This window comes from Vicia villosa, linkage group LG4 (assembly GCF_029867415.1).
Source record: "Vicia villosa cultivar HV-30 ecotype Madison, WI linkage group LG4, Vvil1.0, whole genome shotgun sequence".
NCBI classification, from domain to species: Eukaryota; Viridiplantae; Streptophyta; class Magnoliopsida; order Fabales; family Fabaceae; genus Vicia; species Vicia villosa.
In genome coordinates, this window is record NC_081183.1 from 172,564,144 (window position 1) to 172,580,982 (window position 16,839).

General features: G+C 34.9%; 1 protein-coding gene and 1 non-coding gene across 2 annotated transcripts; both read right to left on the minus strand.

Moving 5' to 3' along the window:
- Positions 1–390: 390 nt before the first annotated feature.
- Positions 391–16,543, minus strand: LOC131595963 (LEAF RUST 10 DISEASE-RESISTANCE LOCUS RECEPTOR-LIKE PROTEIN KINASE-like 2.4). Its single transcript, XM_058868503.1, has 3 exons — positions 15,639–16,543; positions 7,627–7,677; positions 391–1,931 (listed from the first exon to the last, which is right to left on the minus strand). The coding sequence occupies exons 1-3, from the start codon at positions 16,402–16,404 to the stop codon at positions 781–783; spliced, it is 1,968 nt and encodes a 655-aa protein (XP_058724486.1). The 5' UTR covers positions 16,405–16,543; the 3' UTR covers positions 391–780.
- LOC131600846 (small nucleolar RNA R71) lies at positions 11,352–11,458 on the minus strand. Its single transcript, XR_009283451.1, has one exon. It is a non-coding gene; the product is annotated as a small nucleolar RNA R71 (small nucleolar RNA).
- Positions 16,544–16,839: the final 296 nt, after the last annotated feature.

Below are 16,839 nucleotides of genomic sequence, written 5' to 3' on the forward strand. Positions count from 1 at the left end.
TTTAGTAACATATCATCTTTGGATGTTCAACCAATATCGTTGGTGTCTGCAAAGTTGTCATACTAATAGGCATTGTCCAACAATAATATAATTTGTCGTTTTACGCTATTAGTTTGTATGTTGTGAGTTTATTTGCAATTTAATTTTTATTTATTTATTTATTTTAGTAGAGTTTGTATTGTTTCTAATAAGTATATGCTTTCAATTTGAATAAATAAATATTATTTTTTAATATTATTTTAAGAGTATGATAGAAAAATCATATTAATGCTTATTTGATCGATATTGTATATGATTTATTATTTTAATCAATATTTTTATTAGGATACTTATAGAAAAAATTACATACAATTTCAAAGAAGCAATAGAAGGATCTATTCTAAGTGATTAAAGCTCAGTATGCCTTGGTAATTATCCATCCTCACCTTCACTATTTTGCATTTGACCATTAGATGAAGGATCAATCTTAGTTTTATGCTCACTCAAGATCAAGTCAAAGTTTTGTTCATTGATTTTCTATCAATATCTAGTGAGAATATATAATCTTTTAACATATGAGTTTTCACTACAAATCAAAAGCATTCTTGATCCATAACAAAATATCCATAGATATGTTTACAATAATTTCTATCATCATTCTAAATAATTAAGAGAAAATACTTATTTACTAACATTCCTGCATATATCGTATTACATCCCTTTAATATATATTTATCCAATCCTTAGAACCAACAAACTAGATACATATAAACATGTAATTGATTTGAAAACTAAATGAGATCAAGTGGGTTCCTTGGGATCACTTAGTGTTGTACCATATGAAGTCCATGAGCTACCAATATCATCATCTTTAACATCTGCAACTGGATGATCTTGTAGGCAAAAGTAAGGCTTACTAGGAATTTGCATATCTTCATCGTCTTCTTCAAGCATCTCCAACACTTTATTCATCGAAGGACGATCCTCAGGTTTTGTCTGTATACACCATAAAGCCACAATCATCATTTTCTTTGCCAATTTCATCTCTTGATCTGTGTCATTCTCAGTTGTTATTTCCCTTCCATCATGTAATTGATCATAAATCCAAAAAGGGAAATATATCTGGCTAGATTGATCAGCCAATGCATTCAAGTTCTTCCTTCTACTTGCCATCTCCATTAACAACATTCCAAAGCTATAAACATCAGCTTTGTAAGATATTGTCCCAACATTTCTGTAGAATAGCTCAGGAGCCATGTATCCAATGGTTCCCCTTGCGGCAGTTAATGTCACAATACTTTTATCTGTAGAATAAAGTCTAGCTAATCCAAAATCAGAAACTTTTGGATTGAAATTTTCATCGAGAAGTATGTTATGAGGCTTTATGTCAAAGTGTAGAATTTTCATATTGCATCCGTTATGCAAGTAATCAATGCCTCTAGCCACTCCAAGAGAAATGAAATACAATTTTTCACAACTTAAGGAATGTCTCTCTTCAATATGAGAATGTATATATTTCTCAAGGGATCCATTTGGCATGAACTCGTATATAAGAGCACGTTTTGACCCATCCATACAAAAACCAATAAGTTGCACCACATTAACATGGTGAATCCTACCTATGGTAACAACTTCATTAACAAAATCTTGACCATTGTTGGACTTGGCTCTGTCCAATAATTTGACTGCTACAAGACGACCACTTCGAAGTTTTCCTTTAAAAACAGATCCATAACCTCCATGACCTAGTTTTGTTTTGAATTTTTCTGTTATCTTTTTTATGTCTTTGTAAGAGTATCTTAAAGGTATGATGTTATTGTCACTTTGCAGAAAATCTTCTATTCCATCATATATCGATAAATGTTTCTGTCTCCATTTGTAGATTAATAATACAACAATGGATGGCACTCCAAAAATAATTTTAACACCAAATAGACAGCCAAAAAACATACCTATAAAGAAAGGAAATTTGTTACCCTGAAAAATAGTCTTAAAAACAATATCTAACATCAATTTGATATTTGTCAAAAATTTGAAAATTTTGAATATTTACACCAAAAAAAATTATTTAAATTTTATATAAAAAACATTATTGTCTTATTAAATCAGTTCAATTGGTAGCCGTGAACGAATTTAAACTCATGATAATTTTTCTTAAGAAAGAAATTATGGTTATTATACAATTAGATAAAAAAAATTAATAAATAAATAAATAAATGTCATTATCCTGTCTACTCTTTCAGTGAATCAGTATCAAGGTGACTTCAATTTTTGTTCTAGATTTTGTTTTTGTTTGATAGGTATATATTAAGATTAAAAGAGAACAACAATAGAAAACAAAAAAATATAAATTAAATAAGTTTTATCATTTTAAGTCTGTGAAATATATTATGAAAATAAATTTACCAAATAATTTTTTTATTTTCTCTTTTTCAAAACAGTATCAATATTTGAGTTTACCAAATAATTTTTTTCTCAATATATTTTATAAACAATCTATTAAATTTAATTAAAAAAACTAAAAAGAAAATCTTTTAAACTAGTTAATAGATGATAAATAGATGATTAGTTAGTTAGTTAGGTAGTTACGCTTGAGCATAATGTTAGTTATTTCAGTTAGTCTCTTAGTGTAACTACCATCTCTTCCTCTTGTATATATACTATACTACTATCATCAATATAGGTATGAGAGATTCTGTTGCACTCTCTTATCTTCCCTTTTCCATTGTTATGAGCATGAATCACAAACCCTAATATGGTATCATCGTCTTCGATCCACACTCTTCCGCATATCTTCATTCTTCTTCTTTGTTGAGTATCTTTCGTTTTCTGATAGTGCTCATCTTCTTCCTTTCTTCTTCTTCTTCTTCTTCTTCTTCTTCTATCTCTTGCTTCTTCGATCATGCCTCCACGCATCGATACCACTGCACACCGTATTACCAATGGTGATGTTGATTTAGTGTATTATGTTCATCCTAGTGAAGGCCCTAACTATGTCATCATCACTCCTCAATTAAATGACTCCAATTATATTTCTTGGTCACGATCGATGGAACAAGCTCTTGGCGCCAAGAATAAGTTTTCCTTTATCAATGGATCGATTATGGTTCCTGCACCTAACGATCTTAACAGTTCTGCATGGGAGCGATGCAATTGCCTCGTGCATTCATGGATTCTTAATTCTGTTAGTCCTGTGATTGCTCAAACAATCGTTTTCTTGAAGAATGATCTTGATGCATGGAACGATCTCAAAGAACGTTTTGCAAAAGATGATCCCATTCGTGTATCCAATCTACGCACTGAGATCAATAATCTCAAACAAGGTAACAAATCTGTTCTTGACTATTTCACTGAATTACGTGGGTTATGGGAAGAATTGAACTCCCACGGACCAATTCCAATTTGCACATGTGCTCAACAATGTCGTTGTGCTGCTATGCGAAGTGCAAGGGATTTTCGTCTTGAGGATCAAATTATTCAATTTCTCACTAGTTTGAACGAGAAATTCTCTATTATCAAAACACAAGTTCTATTGATGGATCCTCTTCGATCTATTAACAAAGTTTACTCAATGGTGATCTAAGAAGAGAGTCACAACGTTTCATTGCTTCCTAGTCCTGAAGTCACAGCTAATGTGGATGAAGCCAACACTCTTGTTAATGCACTTGATCCAAGGAAATTCAATGATCGTGGTAAAATTTCCAACTCTTATGGCAGTTCTTTTAATAATAGAAAAGATAGTAGAGTTTGTACATTCTGCCACAGGACTGGTCACACCATTGATGTGTGCTATCGTAAGCATGACTTCCCCCAAAATTTTACCAAAAGACAAGCAAATGCGTCCAATTCTGCATCTGGTGATACACAATCAGTGGCTCATGTTGGTGAAGAAGCTTCTGCAACCAATTCAAATGCTAGTATTACTCAATATCAGATGGCTCAATTGATTAGCTTGCTCCAACAGACAAATTTGCTGCCTCCTAACCCTAGCACAAACACTAGCACCAATCACATTTCCACTCATACTGATATGCCACCACACGAGCTCTCAGGTAAAGCCTTTGTCTCAACTGTCTCTTGTTCTACTCTTACCAAACCTGAATTATGGATACTTGACTCAGGGGCAAATGATCATGTCTGCTCCTTATTACATTGGTTTAGTTCCTCTCATGAAATTGAACCCATTACTGTGTGTCTACCCAATGTTTCTGTTATTGTAGCTAAACTTGCATGCACAATCCAATTTTCCCCTTCTCTACACTTGTCCAATGTGTTGTACACTCCTGAATTCTCATTAAATCTCCTTTATGTTTCTAAACTATGTCAATCCATAAACTGTTTCTTTCATTTTTCTGACACTAAATGTTTTATTCAGGACGTGAACACCAAGAGGATGACTGGTTTGGCTAATCAAATTGAAGGTTTGTACAGACTTGTGACAGACCATAGATGCCTTGCAACAGAAGCCACTACTACCATTTCCAATGTTTCTCTATCCAAAAAAAATGTACCCTCTATTTTTACCAATAATTGTAAGGTGATCCCTCCACAAGCTTTATGGCATTTTAGGTTGGGTCATTCATCCCATGCTAGACTCTAAAAAATGTCACAAATGTATCTATCTATTTCCAATGACAATAAAGCTGTGTGTGATGTATGTCATTTTTCTAGATATAAGAAACTTCCATATTCATTGAGTTCTTTTAAAGCATCACAAAAATTTGAGTTACTCCACTTTGACATATGGGGTCCCATATCAATCAATTCAATTCAATCATAAATATTTTTTGACAGTAGTTGATGATTTTAGTAGATTCACTTGGATCATTTTACTCAAAGCCAAATCTGAAGTTTCCACCCATGTCAAACAGTTTATCAGCCTCATTGAAAATCAGTTTCATATTTGCCCTAAGTATAATAGAACTGATAATGGTCCTGAATTTTTGCTACCTCAATTCTATGCCTCTAAAGGTATTGTTCACCAAAGGTCTTGTGTTGAGTCCCCTCAACAAAATTCCAGAGTAGAGAGAAAACACCAACATCTTCTTAATGTAGGTTGTGCCTTACTTTACCATTCCAACCTACCCAAACAATATTGGTCTTATGTTGTTAGCTATGGAGCATTCATCATAAATAGAGTCAACACACCTTTACTAAATCATCAATCTCCTTATCATATACTCCACAATGAACCTCCTAATATAACTCAAATCAAAGTTTTTGGATCCCTCTGTTATGCTTCAACCTTAACCAGCCATCGCACCAAATTAGACACTAGAGCCAAAAAAATCTCTTTTCCTTGGTTATGCTGTTTGGTATAAAGGATCCATCCCGCTTGATCTTCATTCTCTTACCATTTTCATCTCTAGGAATGTTACACATCATGAACATATCATTCCCTACCATAAACAGTTTGATTCCATCACCCAAAATTGGGAATATTTCAGTACCTTAGAATCCAAGCAACAGTCCATTGTGCCATAGCCCTTACCTATTCCCACTGTTAATCAGTCGGTCCCTATTATTCTAGATTCTACTCAACCCCTCAATGTCAATCCTGATCCTTTTGTTTACCATGATGATCCTCAGCTACAATCACCTACCTCACCTCAGCCACAACCTAATATTCCACTCCAACCTAATACCCGTGTTTTTTCTAGAGTAAAAAATCCTCCATCCCATCTCAAGGACTATGTATGTACTACCTTCAATGACACACCAACATAATCATCCTCGGGTACTCCTTACTCTCTTTCAAACTTTATTTCTTATTCTAATCTTTCTCCTTCACATTATCGTTTTATCCTATCTGTTTCAACTAACCATGAACCTAAAACCTACAAAGAGGCTTGCAAATATGAATGTTGGAATCAAGCTATAAGTTAGAGTTAGATGCTCTTGAACAAACTGGCACTTGGTCGATTGTAGATCTTCCACCCAATGTGAAACCTATTGGTTGTCGTTGGGTATATAAGGTGAAACATAAATCTGATGGCAGCATTAAGAGATTTAAGGCACGCCTTGTTGCTAAAGGATACAACCAAATTGAAGGGCTTGACTACTTCGATACTTTGTCACCAGTGGCTAAACTCGCCACAGTCAAACTTGTTCTTGCTTTGGCTTCAGCTCAGAACTGGTATCTCCACCAATTGGACGTAAACAACGCATTCCTGCGTGGTGACTTGCATGAGGACGTATACATGGTTATATCACCAGGCGTTCAGACATCTAAACCTAACCAAGTCTGCAAACTCATCAAATCCTTGTATGGATTGAAACAAGCAAGCAGGCAATGGTTTGAAAAACTAACTTCCCTTCTTACTCGTCATGGATACATACAAGCCACATCTGATCACTCATTGTTTGTCAAGAAAACATCATCTACATTCATGATTCTACTTGTGTACGTTGATGACATTATCTTAGCTGGTGATTCCTTACATGAATTCCAATCCATCAAAGACATATTGCATCAACATTTCAAGATAAAGGATCTTGGGATCCTTAAATTTTTTTGGGATTGGAAGTGGCTCACTCCAAACAAGGTATATTCATATGTCAACGCAAATATTGCCTCGATCTCCTCGGGGATTTAGGTTTTCTAGGTTCTAAACCTGCTACCACACCATATGGTCCTTCAACAAGGTTGTGCCATGATAATAGTCCCGAGTTTACTGACATTCCTTCTTACAGGAGACTTGTTGGTAGACTAATATATCTTAATACTACACGACTAGACATAACCTTTATCACCCAACAACTGAGTCAGTTTCTCTCCAAACCATCCACACAACACTACAATGCTTCTTGTCGTGTTCTTAGATATTTGAAACATTGTCCAGGCCAAGGTTTATTCTACCCTCGCAACTCTTCTCTCCATGTCACCGGTTTCTCTGATGCAGACTGGGCCGGTTGCTTTGATACAAGGAGGTCAGTTTCTGGATCTTGCTTCTATTTAGGCAACTCTCTCATTTCATGGCGCACCAAGAAACAAACAACAGTTTCCCATTCATCATCCGAGGCAGAATATCGAGCTCTAGCTGCAGCCGCGTGTGAGCTTCAATGGATACTCTATCTTCTTAGAGATATGTTCATCACTTGCGCACAAATCCCTGTCTTGTTCTGTGACAGCCAAAGTGCCCTCCATATTCCAGCCAATCCAGTGTTTCACAAACGAACTAAGCACCTTGACGTTGATTGTCATATAGTTCGAGAAAAATACCTTGTTGGTGTTATGAAGTTGCTCCCCGTTGCTTCTCACAATCAGCTTGCTGGTTTTTTTACCAAATCTCTCCTCCCTAAGCCCTTTCAATCTCTGAAATCCAAGTTGAATTTGTTGAACATTTACCAAATTCCAACTTGTGGGGGCCTAATAGATGATAAATAGATGATTAGTTAGTTAGTTAGGTAGTTACACTTGAGCATAATGTTAGTTATTTCAGTTAGTCTCTTAATGTAACTACCATCTCTTCCTCTTGTATATATACTATACTACTATCATCAATATAGGTATGAGAGATTATGTTGCACTCTCTTCTCTTCCTTTTTTCATTGTTATTAGCATGAATCACAAACCCTAATACTAGTCGCAAATCTCACACTTACTAAGTATGCACTGAGTTAATTTAAGAGAATGCGAGAACTTACCAATGTAAATCAAGATAGCTATGACAACCAAAGCCAGAAAACTCCAGTTTTCTACAATAACAAAATATATAATTAACAAACAAATTACCAATGCGGCTACTTTGAATTTTTTATTTAAAATAATTTTATACATACATATATACATATGGAATATAAGCAATTAAAATTATGGTGTCAAGCTTAAAATTATAAAACTTTTAACTACATACTATATAACAAATTTATACTATTGAATGAGCAAGTTTCTATTGTTAAGACTCAAGTCTTGTTGATGGATTTTTTTACCATCAATATTCAATAAAATCTACTCTCTAGTAGCTTAAGAAGAAAGCAACGACACACCTACACCTACACGTGATTGATGAATCTATCATTCTCACCTATACTTATGATGCTAAGAGAATATGGTCGAGGCAGATTTTCCAATTATGCAAACAATAGCAGGAATAATTCAAGGTACTTCACTCATTAAAGTATTTATGGTCACATAATTGAATTATATTATCAGAAACACGGTCATCCTCATATTAACAAACCTTCATCTTCTTCTAATGCATACATTTACAATACAAATGATTTTCTACAATCAAATTATATTCCAGACACATGTTAGCAAGATCCTAATGTTATGACCATATTATATGTTTGCTCCAACAAGTAAATTTGATGCCTTCAACTAGTTCTGACAATGGTTTATGTTCCAATCAACTCAACACTTCCATTTCAACTCATTCTGGTCCTTCATCGCATGAGCAACATTCCTCGTGCTCATGAACAAATCATTCTGGTCCTTCATCGCATGAGCAACATTCCTCGTGCTCATGAACAAATCATTCTGGTCCTTCAGTTTTAAAATCCAAAGCTGAAGTATCAAATCATGAACAAACTTTTGAAATCCTATATGGTATTTTTATATGTAATATATATATATATATATATATATATATATATATATATATATATATATATATATATATATATATATATATATATTCTTATACGGTATTAGACTGACACCTTCTCCTTCACACCTATTTTCAACGTGTGGCTTCATCTCTCCTATTTTCCTTTCTCCTATTCTCTTTCTTCCTCCCTCTCGTTTTCTCTTTCTCCCTTCTTGCAATTCTCTGCACCTTTCCTTCACCGCAAAATCCTTATTTCATCCCCTTTTCTTGATTCCATGACGGATTTCACCGATATCTCCACCAACGCTTCCAATCCATACTACCTACCCTAACGAAGATCTTTCTTGATAACATGAATTTATATAGTATATTTGATTTAATTTACATGCATAATGCTAGTACTTTTATTCGATTTAATTGTTTTATTTTAGTATTATGCCGGTATTTTCGATGTTTCAGGTATTATGTTCGTGTTGAAAACTATTTGTCAAAAGAAGAAGAAACGAAGAAAAATTGACTTAAAAAGACAAATAAAGAATAAGTGAAGCAATAGTAAAGTTGGAGGTGCAAAGAGTAAAGCGAGCCCAACCCATAATGAAGTAAAGATGCCCGTCTTGGGCCCAATAGCTTGGAGACGGCCATCTCCCAAGCCCACTTGGAGGAAGACCATGTGAAAAGAGTGGAGACGCCTGTCTCCCACTCTCCTTGCCACGTCATCACACGAAGATGCCCGTCTCCCAACTTTAACTCCAGTTGAGACGCACGTCTCAAAGACTTTAGCAAAAGGTTCGAGACCAGAATGCACGTCTCCATTTTCTCAGTCAATATAACGCTAATTCTACGAAGAAAAAGAAGGGAGGTGGAGGCTGAAGCTGAAGACGAACGTTACATTGCCTCCACTATAAATACAACCATGATAATTCATTATTGGGTTCCCAATTTTTGCAAGAGAAAGAGTTACCATTTAATTTTCTACTCACTTACCTGCCTTTAATTTCAGAAATTTAATTTCTGCTTCCGTTTTTAAATTCATGTTCATCTTTTCTCACAACAATTTCTACACCGGAAAGTATTGTGAACCTTTAATTGGTCTAACCTTACGTTAGGTCCAAGTTTTTTATTTTCTTGATTTATTTCCTTCTGAATTTTCATTTATCGAAGAACAATCCAACCGACTTGTGGTGGAAGTTCGGGTACTTGAAGATCTAAAGATTTATTCCAAATTTATATTATTCACGTTTTTATTTACCGCATTTATTTCTTATATGATTATAAATTGTGTTCAAATTAATATGCCTGAATTCATAAACTGAATCTATTATTGCATGCTTAATCCAATTAATATGTCTGGCTAAATTATTTAGATATCGGTATGTAAAATAATCTAATCTAAGGGATCCGAAATAAATTGGCCTTATTTATATTTTATTGAAAGTCACCTATTTCTGGTTTTTGTGTCTAATCGTATTTATTAAAGTTATAAAATCAATAGAGCGAGAGTTTGAGATTTTAGAACTTATTAAGATTAAAATCAACAGAGCGAGAGTTAAAGATATTTAACTGGATAGTAGACACGGACGTTAGTTTTAAGGACAGCAAGAGCGTATTAAAACTAATTCGATATTATTTATTTTCAAAAAGTATTTTTAAGCTCAGCGGGACAGCGATAGCGTACGTTAGGGAATATTAACGTAACTTAAGTCAATAGAGCGAGAGTTTGAGACCGATGTTTTTAATTGAATAATATTTGCATGAAAAAGGCGTTTTGTTAATCTGATTGTTTTCAAAAAGCATTTCTAGATCTGATGGGACAGCGAGAGCATACATTGTGAGATAGATCGTAGTCTGAATCAATAGAGAGAGTTTGAGAGGAGGACTTTTAAACGAACGTATTTAATAAAGATTTTTGATTTGATAATGAACTTGACCAATAAAACTTCGGATCACCTAAGTTAGAAGAACTACATACCGATATCTGCATTAATATTCTTATCTAGATTTAAGATTTTAGTTTTTACTATCACAAACAATTAGAAATATCATTAGCCTTAGCTTTACATAGTAACCTTAGATAACGGTGGATCGATTCATAGTCCCTGTGGATTTGATATCTTTTAAAACTACACGACACGACTGTGCACTTGCAGTCATCAGATTTATAGACACATAAAGTCGAAATCAAGTTTTTGGCGTCGTTGTCGGGGACTATTTAAGTCGATATCGTAACTCACTGTTACACAGTAGAGACTATGGCAATTCTTTTCCTTTTATTTGAACGATTGTATGCCAAATACTCGTTTACAAGGAGGGGAATTAATACAATGAATTAACGAAATCGAACGTTTTATTAACGTAAGGCGTCAAATACATCATCTCCCTGAAGTAGAAACGATTCCAGTTTCCCAGGAATTGAATCTTTCTGATCAATGAACCCCGAAGTTAGAGATGGCTGTCAGTCGTCCTCTTATGGACTATGCCGCTCCTTCACGAGCTGAACCGCACTCAAGTATCGCACCACCCTCGATTGAGGCGAACAACTTCGAACTAGAACCTTCACTGGTGCAAGCTGTCCAGCAGAACCAATTCTCTGGAAGCCCTGTGGACTACCCAAATCTCCATTTATCTGTGTTCGTGCAATACGCCGACACTGTCAAGGCTAACAATGTCAGTCCCGAAGCAATCTGATTACGCCTTTTTCCTTTCTCCTTGAGAGATAGAGCTAGAGTGTGGCTTCAATCTTTACCCTCTAACTCCATAACTACCTTGGACGAATTGAAGAGAGTTTTCTTAGCGATATATTTCCCACCCAGTAAAATCGCGATGCTAAGAGGTCAAATCAACGGATTTACCCAAAAAGATAATGAATCACTCTTCGAGGCCTGGGAGCGATATAAGGATATGTTAAGACTTAGTCCTCATCATGGACTTGAGCTATGGTTGATCATCCATACTTTCTATGATGGTCTGTTATATAACACCAAAATGACAAACCCCATGACAAAGCCTATAACCTCATTGAGAACATGGCACAAAACCATTACCAATGTGGAGGTGAACAAACCGCTGTAGAGAAATCTCAAACCAAAGGAAGAATGTACGAAGTTAGTGGTATAGACCGCGTTAACTCCAAAGTGGATGCTTTGACCCAAAAGATCAAAAACCTAACCATAACTCCTGCAGCCACCGCGGCTGCTGTAGCTCCTAATTGCGAGATATGCGGATTAACTGGATATGTCGTTGCCGAATGTCAACTATTAACAGGTGTTTCACCTGATCAAATCAATTACGCTCAGGGAACCCCTTACTCAAATACGTACAACCCCGGATGGAAGAATCATCCTAACTTCTCGTATAATAACAACAATGCGTTGTACGCACCTAAACAAGCACCTGCTGTCCCACCTGGATACCAAAAACGCCTCTAGGAATTCGAACCTAGAAATCATGATGGAAAACTTCATAGCTTCCCAACAGAAAACTAACAAAGACTTCCTTAATCAAAACATACACAATACTGGGGAATTGAAACAACTAGCGAATAAAGTATACGCTTTAGCTACACATAACAAAATGCTAGAAACACAAATTTCTCAAGTAGCTCAACAACAATCTCCTACTGCTGCCCCTGCTGGCACATTTCCTACTCAACCGCAACATAATCCGAAAGGATATGAAAATGCTATTACACTACAAAGTGGAACGAACTACGAAGGACCTACTGATCCTCGAATTCAAAACACACCCATGTCACAACAAGAACCAAAAGACTCTAAAAAGACATCAACTGATGACCAACCCGCTAAGATAAGTCAAAACAAAACTGAAGTGGAGGCTCAAAAAGAGAAACCCTATTTACCTCCACCGTTATATAAACCACCTATTCCGTATCCTCTGAGATTGGCTGAATCTAAAACTGAAGTGCAATTTAAAAAGTTTGTAGAACTTTTGAAACAACTAAACATAATGATACCTTTCACAGAAGCTATAACGTAAATGCCTTCTTATGCTAAGTTTCTAAAAGAAATTCTTTCTAATAAAAAGAAACTTGAGGATAACGAAACAGTTATGCTTACCGCAAAATGTAGCGCCATTATCCAAAACAACATGCCTCCCAAACTAAAAGATCATGGTAGTTTCTCCATACCTTGTGTAATAGGGAAGACTATTATAGACAGAGCCTTATGCGATTTAGGAGCCAATGTTAGTTTAATGCCTCTTTCAATATGTATAAAGCTAAACCTAGGTGAGCTGAAATCTACAAGAATGTCCCTCCAATTAGCCGACCACTCAGTTAAGTATCCGGTAGGAATGTTAGAAAATATCTCTGTACGTGTAGGTCAATTCTATATCCCAACTGATTTTATCATCATGAATATCCAAGAGGATTCTAACATCTCAATCATATTAGGGAGACCATTTTTAGCAACCTTCAATACAATCATAGACGTTAAACATGGGAAACTAACTTTCGAAGTAGGAGAAAAGAAGATTGAATTTATTTTGTCTCACTTCTCAAAAGCACCCGCAATAGATGGCACATGTTGTTTCATGGATATCACTGACGAATGCGTCAAAGAAGCAAAAATTGAACCACCCGAAGATCGTGAGATCCTAGAAATCCCTATGACTCAAACATCTGACGATGACTCGAACAAAGAAAGCCAGAACTTAAGTCTGAACGAATGTTTAGCACTAACACCTGATCCTACATCTTCTCCAAATAAACTGGATGTCGAACTCAAAACACTTCCTAAAAACTTAAGGTATGATGGTCTTCTTTGGTTTGACGCATTTCCTTCTTGCTGGTTTCCTCGACCAGTTGAATTGTTATAGCCTCCTCTACCTTTATTGTCGAACCACTTTCTTTTTCCTTTATTTTCTCTTACTAGTTGTGCTTGCAGAGCCACATCACTTTTTAACTTGCATGCATCTCTTTCAGCTATTATTTGTTCACGAGATTTAAGCGTCCCTTGAAGCTTTTCCTTTTCCAGCGTTGACAACTCTTTCGAATCTTCTATGGAAACTACCATGTGGTTGAACTTTGGAGGCAATGACCTTAAGATATTTGCTACAACTTATATTGATGTCAACACTTTTCCACATACCTTGATTTGATTCCCCAGTTTTATAACCCTAATGAAGAAATCAGTTATGCTTTCACTTTTTTCTATCTGAATCAATTCATAGTTTATTTTGTGAACTTGTAACCTCACCTCTTTCACCTTCTCAATGCCTCGAAATAATTTTTCCTGAATTTCCCATGCTTCTTATGCTGATTCAAAATCACTCAGCTTCTCAAAATTATATGGATCAGCACATTGATAAATTATAAAGACAGCTTTATAATCTTTCTTCATCAATTCTTTGTGTCCATCTTTTTGTTCATTTGTTGCGTTTTTTGCAAGCGGTGTTACTCCTTTCTTTACAAGATCCCAAATATCTTGATAACAGAAAACAACCTTCATCTGCTTAGACCTATTCTCATAATTGTGAATCTTTAGAATTGGGAGACTCGCCAAAAAATGCCCATTCAAATGGTTTATTAGATTATTCATCGCTATTTTTCCTAAGAATCACACAGTCACTGCTCTAGATACTAGATGTTGAAATTACACCAAACCCATAGAGAATTCCGAATCAATCTTGATGAACAAGATTCAGTCATACTGATTGAATTCTCTCATATTCTTCACTTTTCATTCGAGGGAATCAACCAACCTTGGTTGTAAGATGATTTTGCGCAGTAATTATTAATGAAAGAAGAAAGAAAAGATAAATTAAGAAAGAAAGAGAGTTAAGGTTTGGACAAAATAAAGGGAAGAAAGAGAATTTCTATAGAGTTTCTCTCTTTGCCCTTCAAAGCTGAAGTTTATTCTTTGCAACTGTAAGTGGGTCATATATAATAATAAGGGTTACTCCCTATTTATACTAGTAGGGGTGTTCGCGGGCCGATTTACTTTGATTTTGATAGAATCCCATATCCAAACCGATTAAAATTATATGGATTAGTTTGGATTGGATTTGTAATTTTTTGCGATAAAGCTCAAACCGAACCGAACCGAGAAACAACGGGTTGGTTTGGGTTAAATTGATCTGGTAGATAAACAATGCAAAAATATTTGGAAAAAATAATTTATTTATGGAAATTGATTTTTCATAATAATATAAATAAATAGTATTAATAGTGTTCGATTGTAAATATTAAACTAGCATTTTTTTCCTAATAAATTAAAAATATCTAACAAGAACAATATATAACATAATGACTTTTAAATCCATAATTAATTATTTGAGTTAGTATGATAATGAATGTGTTTCATAATTCTGTGCTCAATTATCAAGATACACTAATAATTTTTTAATAACTAATTAAAATAACATAATTTTTCCACATATAACATTTTGCTTTTTTTCTTGTTGAAGTTGAATGTTTGGTAGTAATTTTCATGGTAATTAATTACGATTGGTTTGGGTTGGATTTGCGGGTAGTAAATTGAAAATTCGATGCCCGAACCATTTGTCATTGAATTTCATTGGTTTGGTTCAGTTCTTGCCCAAACTGAAAAAATGTCAAACACAAACACTATGGTTTGATTCGGAATACGGTTTGGTTCTAATTTACCCGAACCAATGAACACCCCTAATTTATAGATTTTGGGTTTGCTTGCTCCCTAAACAAAATCCAAAATAACTAATTCTACTAACATTATAAAATTGAGCTTAAGTCGAAATTTTTGTCGAACAACCTGCTTCGACATTTTGACAACTAAACAAATTCCACACACACTAGGTTATTTTGACACACCCTTGTTTCGGTCTAACAACGTGAATGGTAAAAAGGAATTATATTCTCAACCTAATTAACTAACCAATTAAAAAAAGGTAAATTTTTTGGTACCCATGAGTTTAAGTTGGGTACCAATACCTTTAGTGTAAATTGTATTTTAATTTTAATTTATTTAAAAATAAAATAAAATAAATAAGTGATGTGGCATTGAGTTGTACTATTTGATTGGATGAGGGTACCGGTACCCAACTAAACTCAACGGTACCAGAGTGTTCACCTTAAAAAAATTGAGAAAGGTTGAGTAGTTTGAAGCAAATTACCGTCATGATCACATCCATGTTGGCCATTCTCATCGAGGTATGAAGACCATCCATCTTTACAAAGACTGTTGAGCCAAGAAAGTTCAAATCCATAAAGCATCATACTGCGGATGTCCGTACAAGACATGTTGTTGTTTCCATCTTGTAAACCCCAAGAAGTGAGATACATAAACTCTATACGACACCCGTCTTCCAGCCCCAATCTAGAAAGAGATTTGTCATATCCAAATTTAATAGAATTGACATAGGAAGAATTTCTTTGCTGCGGATACGAATCACTAATGTTGATACAGATAGGGGTAGGAAAATAAATATCCTCAGAATATTGGACACGATTTGGACAGTTTAGATATAAAATAGGCTTTACCAATGATTTATAGAGATCCCCATACACTTGGTACGGCGAGGTTTCGGTATTGTCGGAAGTGAAATTATAGGATCCTAGAGGATGGAGGATAGAATAATTGGAGTAATTGAAATCCAACAATCTTATAGTGAAGTTGTTGTAATTAATTGATTGAACGTGGTATTTTCCAACTGAATTGTAGTACAACATCAATTGGTTGTTGTTCTCACAGGACAAGTTGTACCTTTCGTCACCACAGTGTTTGGGACTGTTTTTCAACCGGAAAGGGTGAGTGATGTTATGGACACCGCACCTTTGAGAACATGAATCTTGTTGTTCATCACCATAAGATTTGTACGAGAGTATTAGTAGTAGTAATACTACCGCCACTACACGGTTTAGTGTTGCAAGAAATGACATTTTTTGTTTTCCGATAGGTGGCAAGCTTCCGCTGTAAGCACACGGAAATAAATAAAAGGTAGTAATATCATGGAAGCTGCGTTTATCAAACTCAAAGACTGAGTCAACTGTGAAAAGTAGGACTTTTCAAGTCTTGGGATTAATAAATTCTGATGGATATGGATGGAAGTAGAAGAAGTGCATCTTTAGTTTGGCTTTTGGAAATGTCAAAAGCAATTGAGATGTGTAGAATTGATTATGTGTGATTTTAAGATGTTTGGTTAGGAAAAAGTATAATTGATTCTATCTTTAAAATTGATTATACTTGAGACTATAATTTGTAGCTTCTGCTTCTATAATTAATTCTGGATGACTTTTACACTGTAATTTATTGTTCAACTCACTATTACATAAATGTATCCAAACATAAATCAATTCTACTAAATTCGATTATGA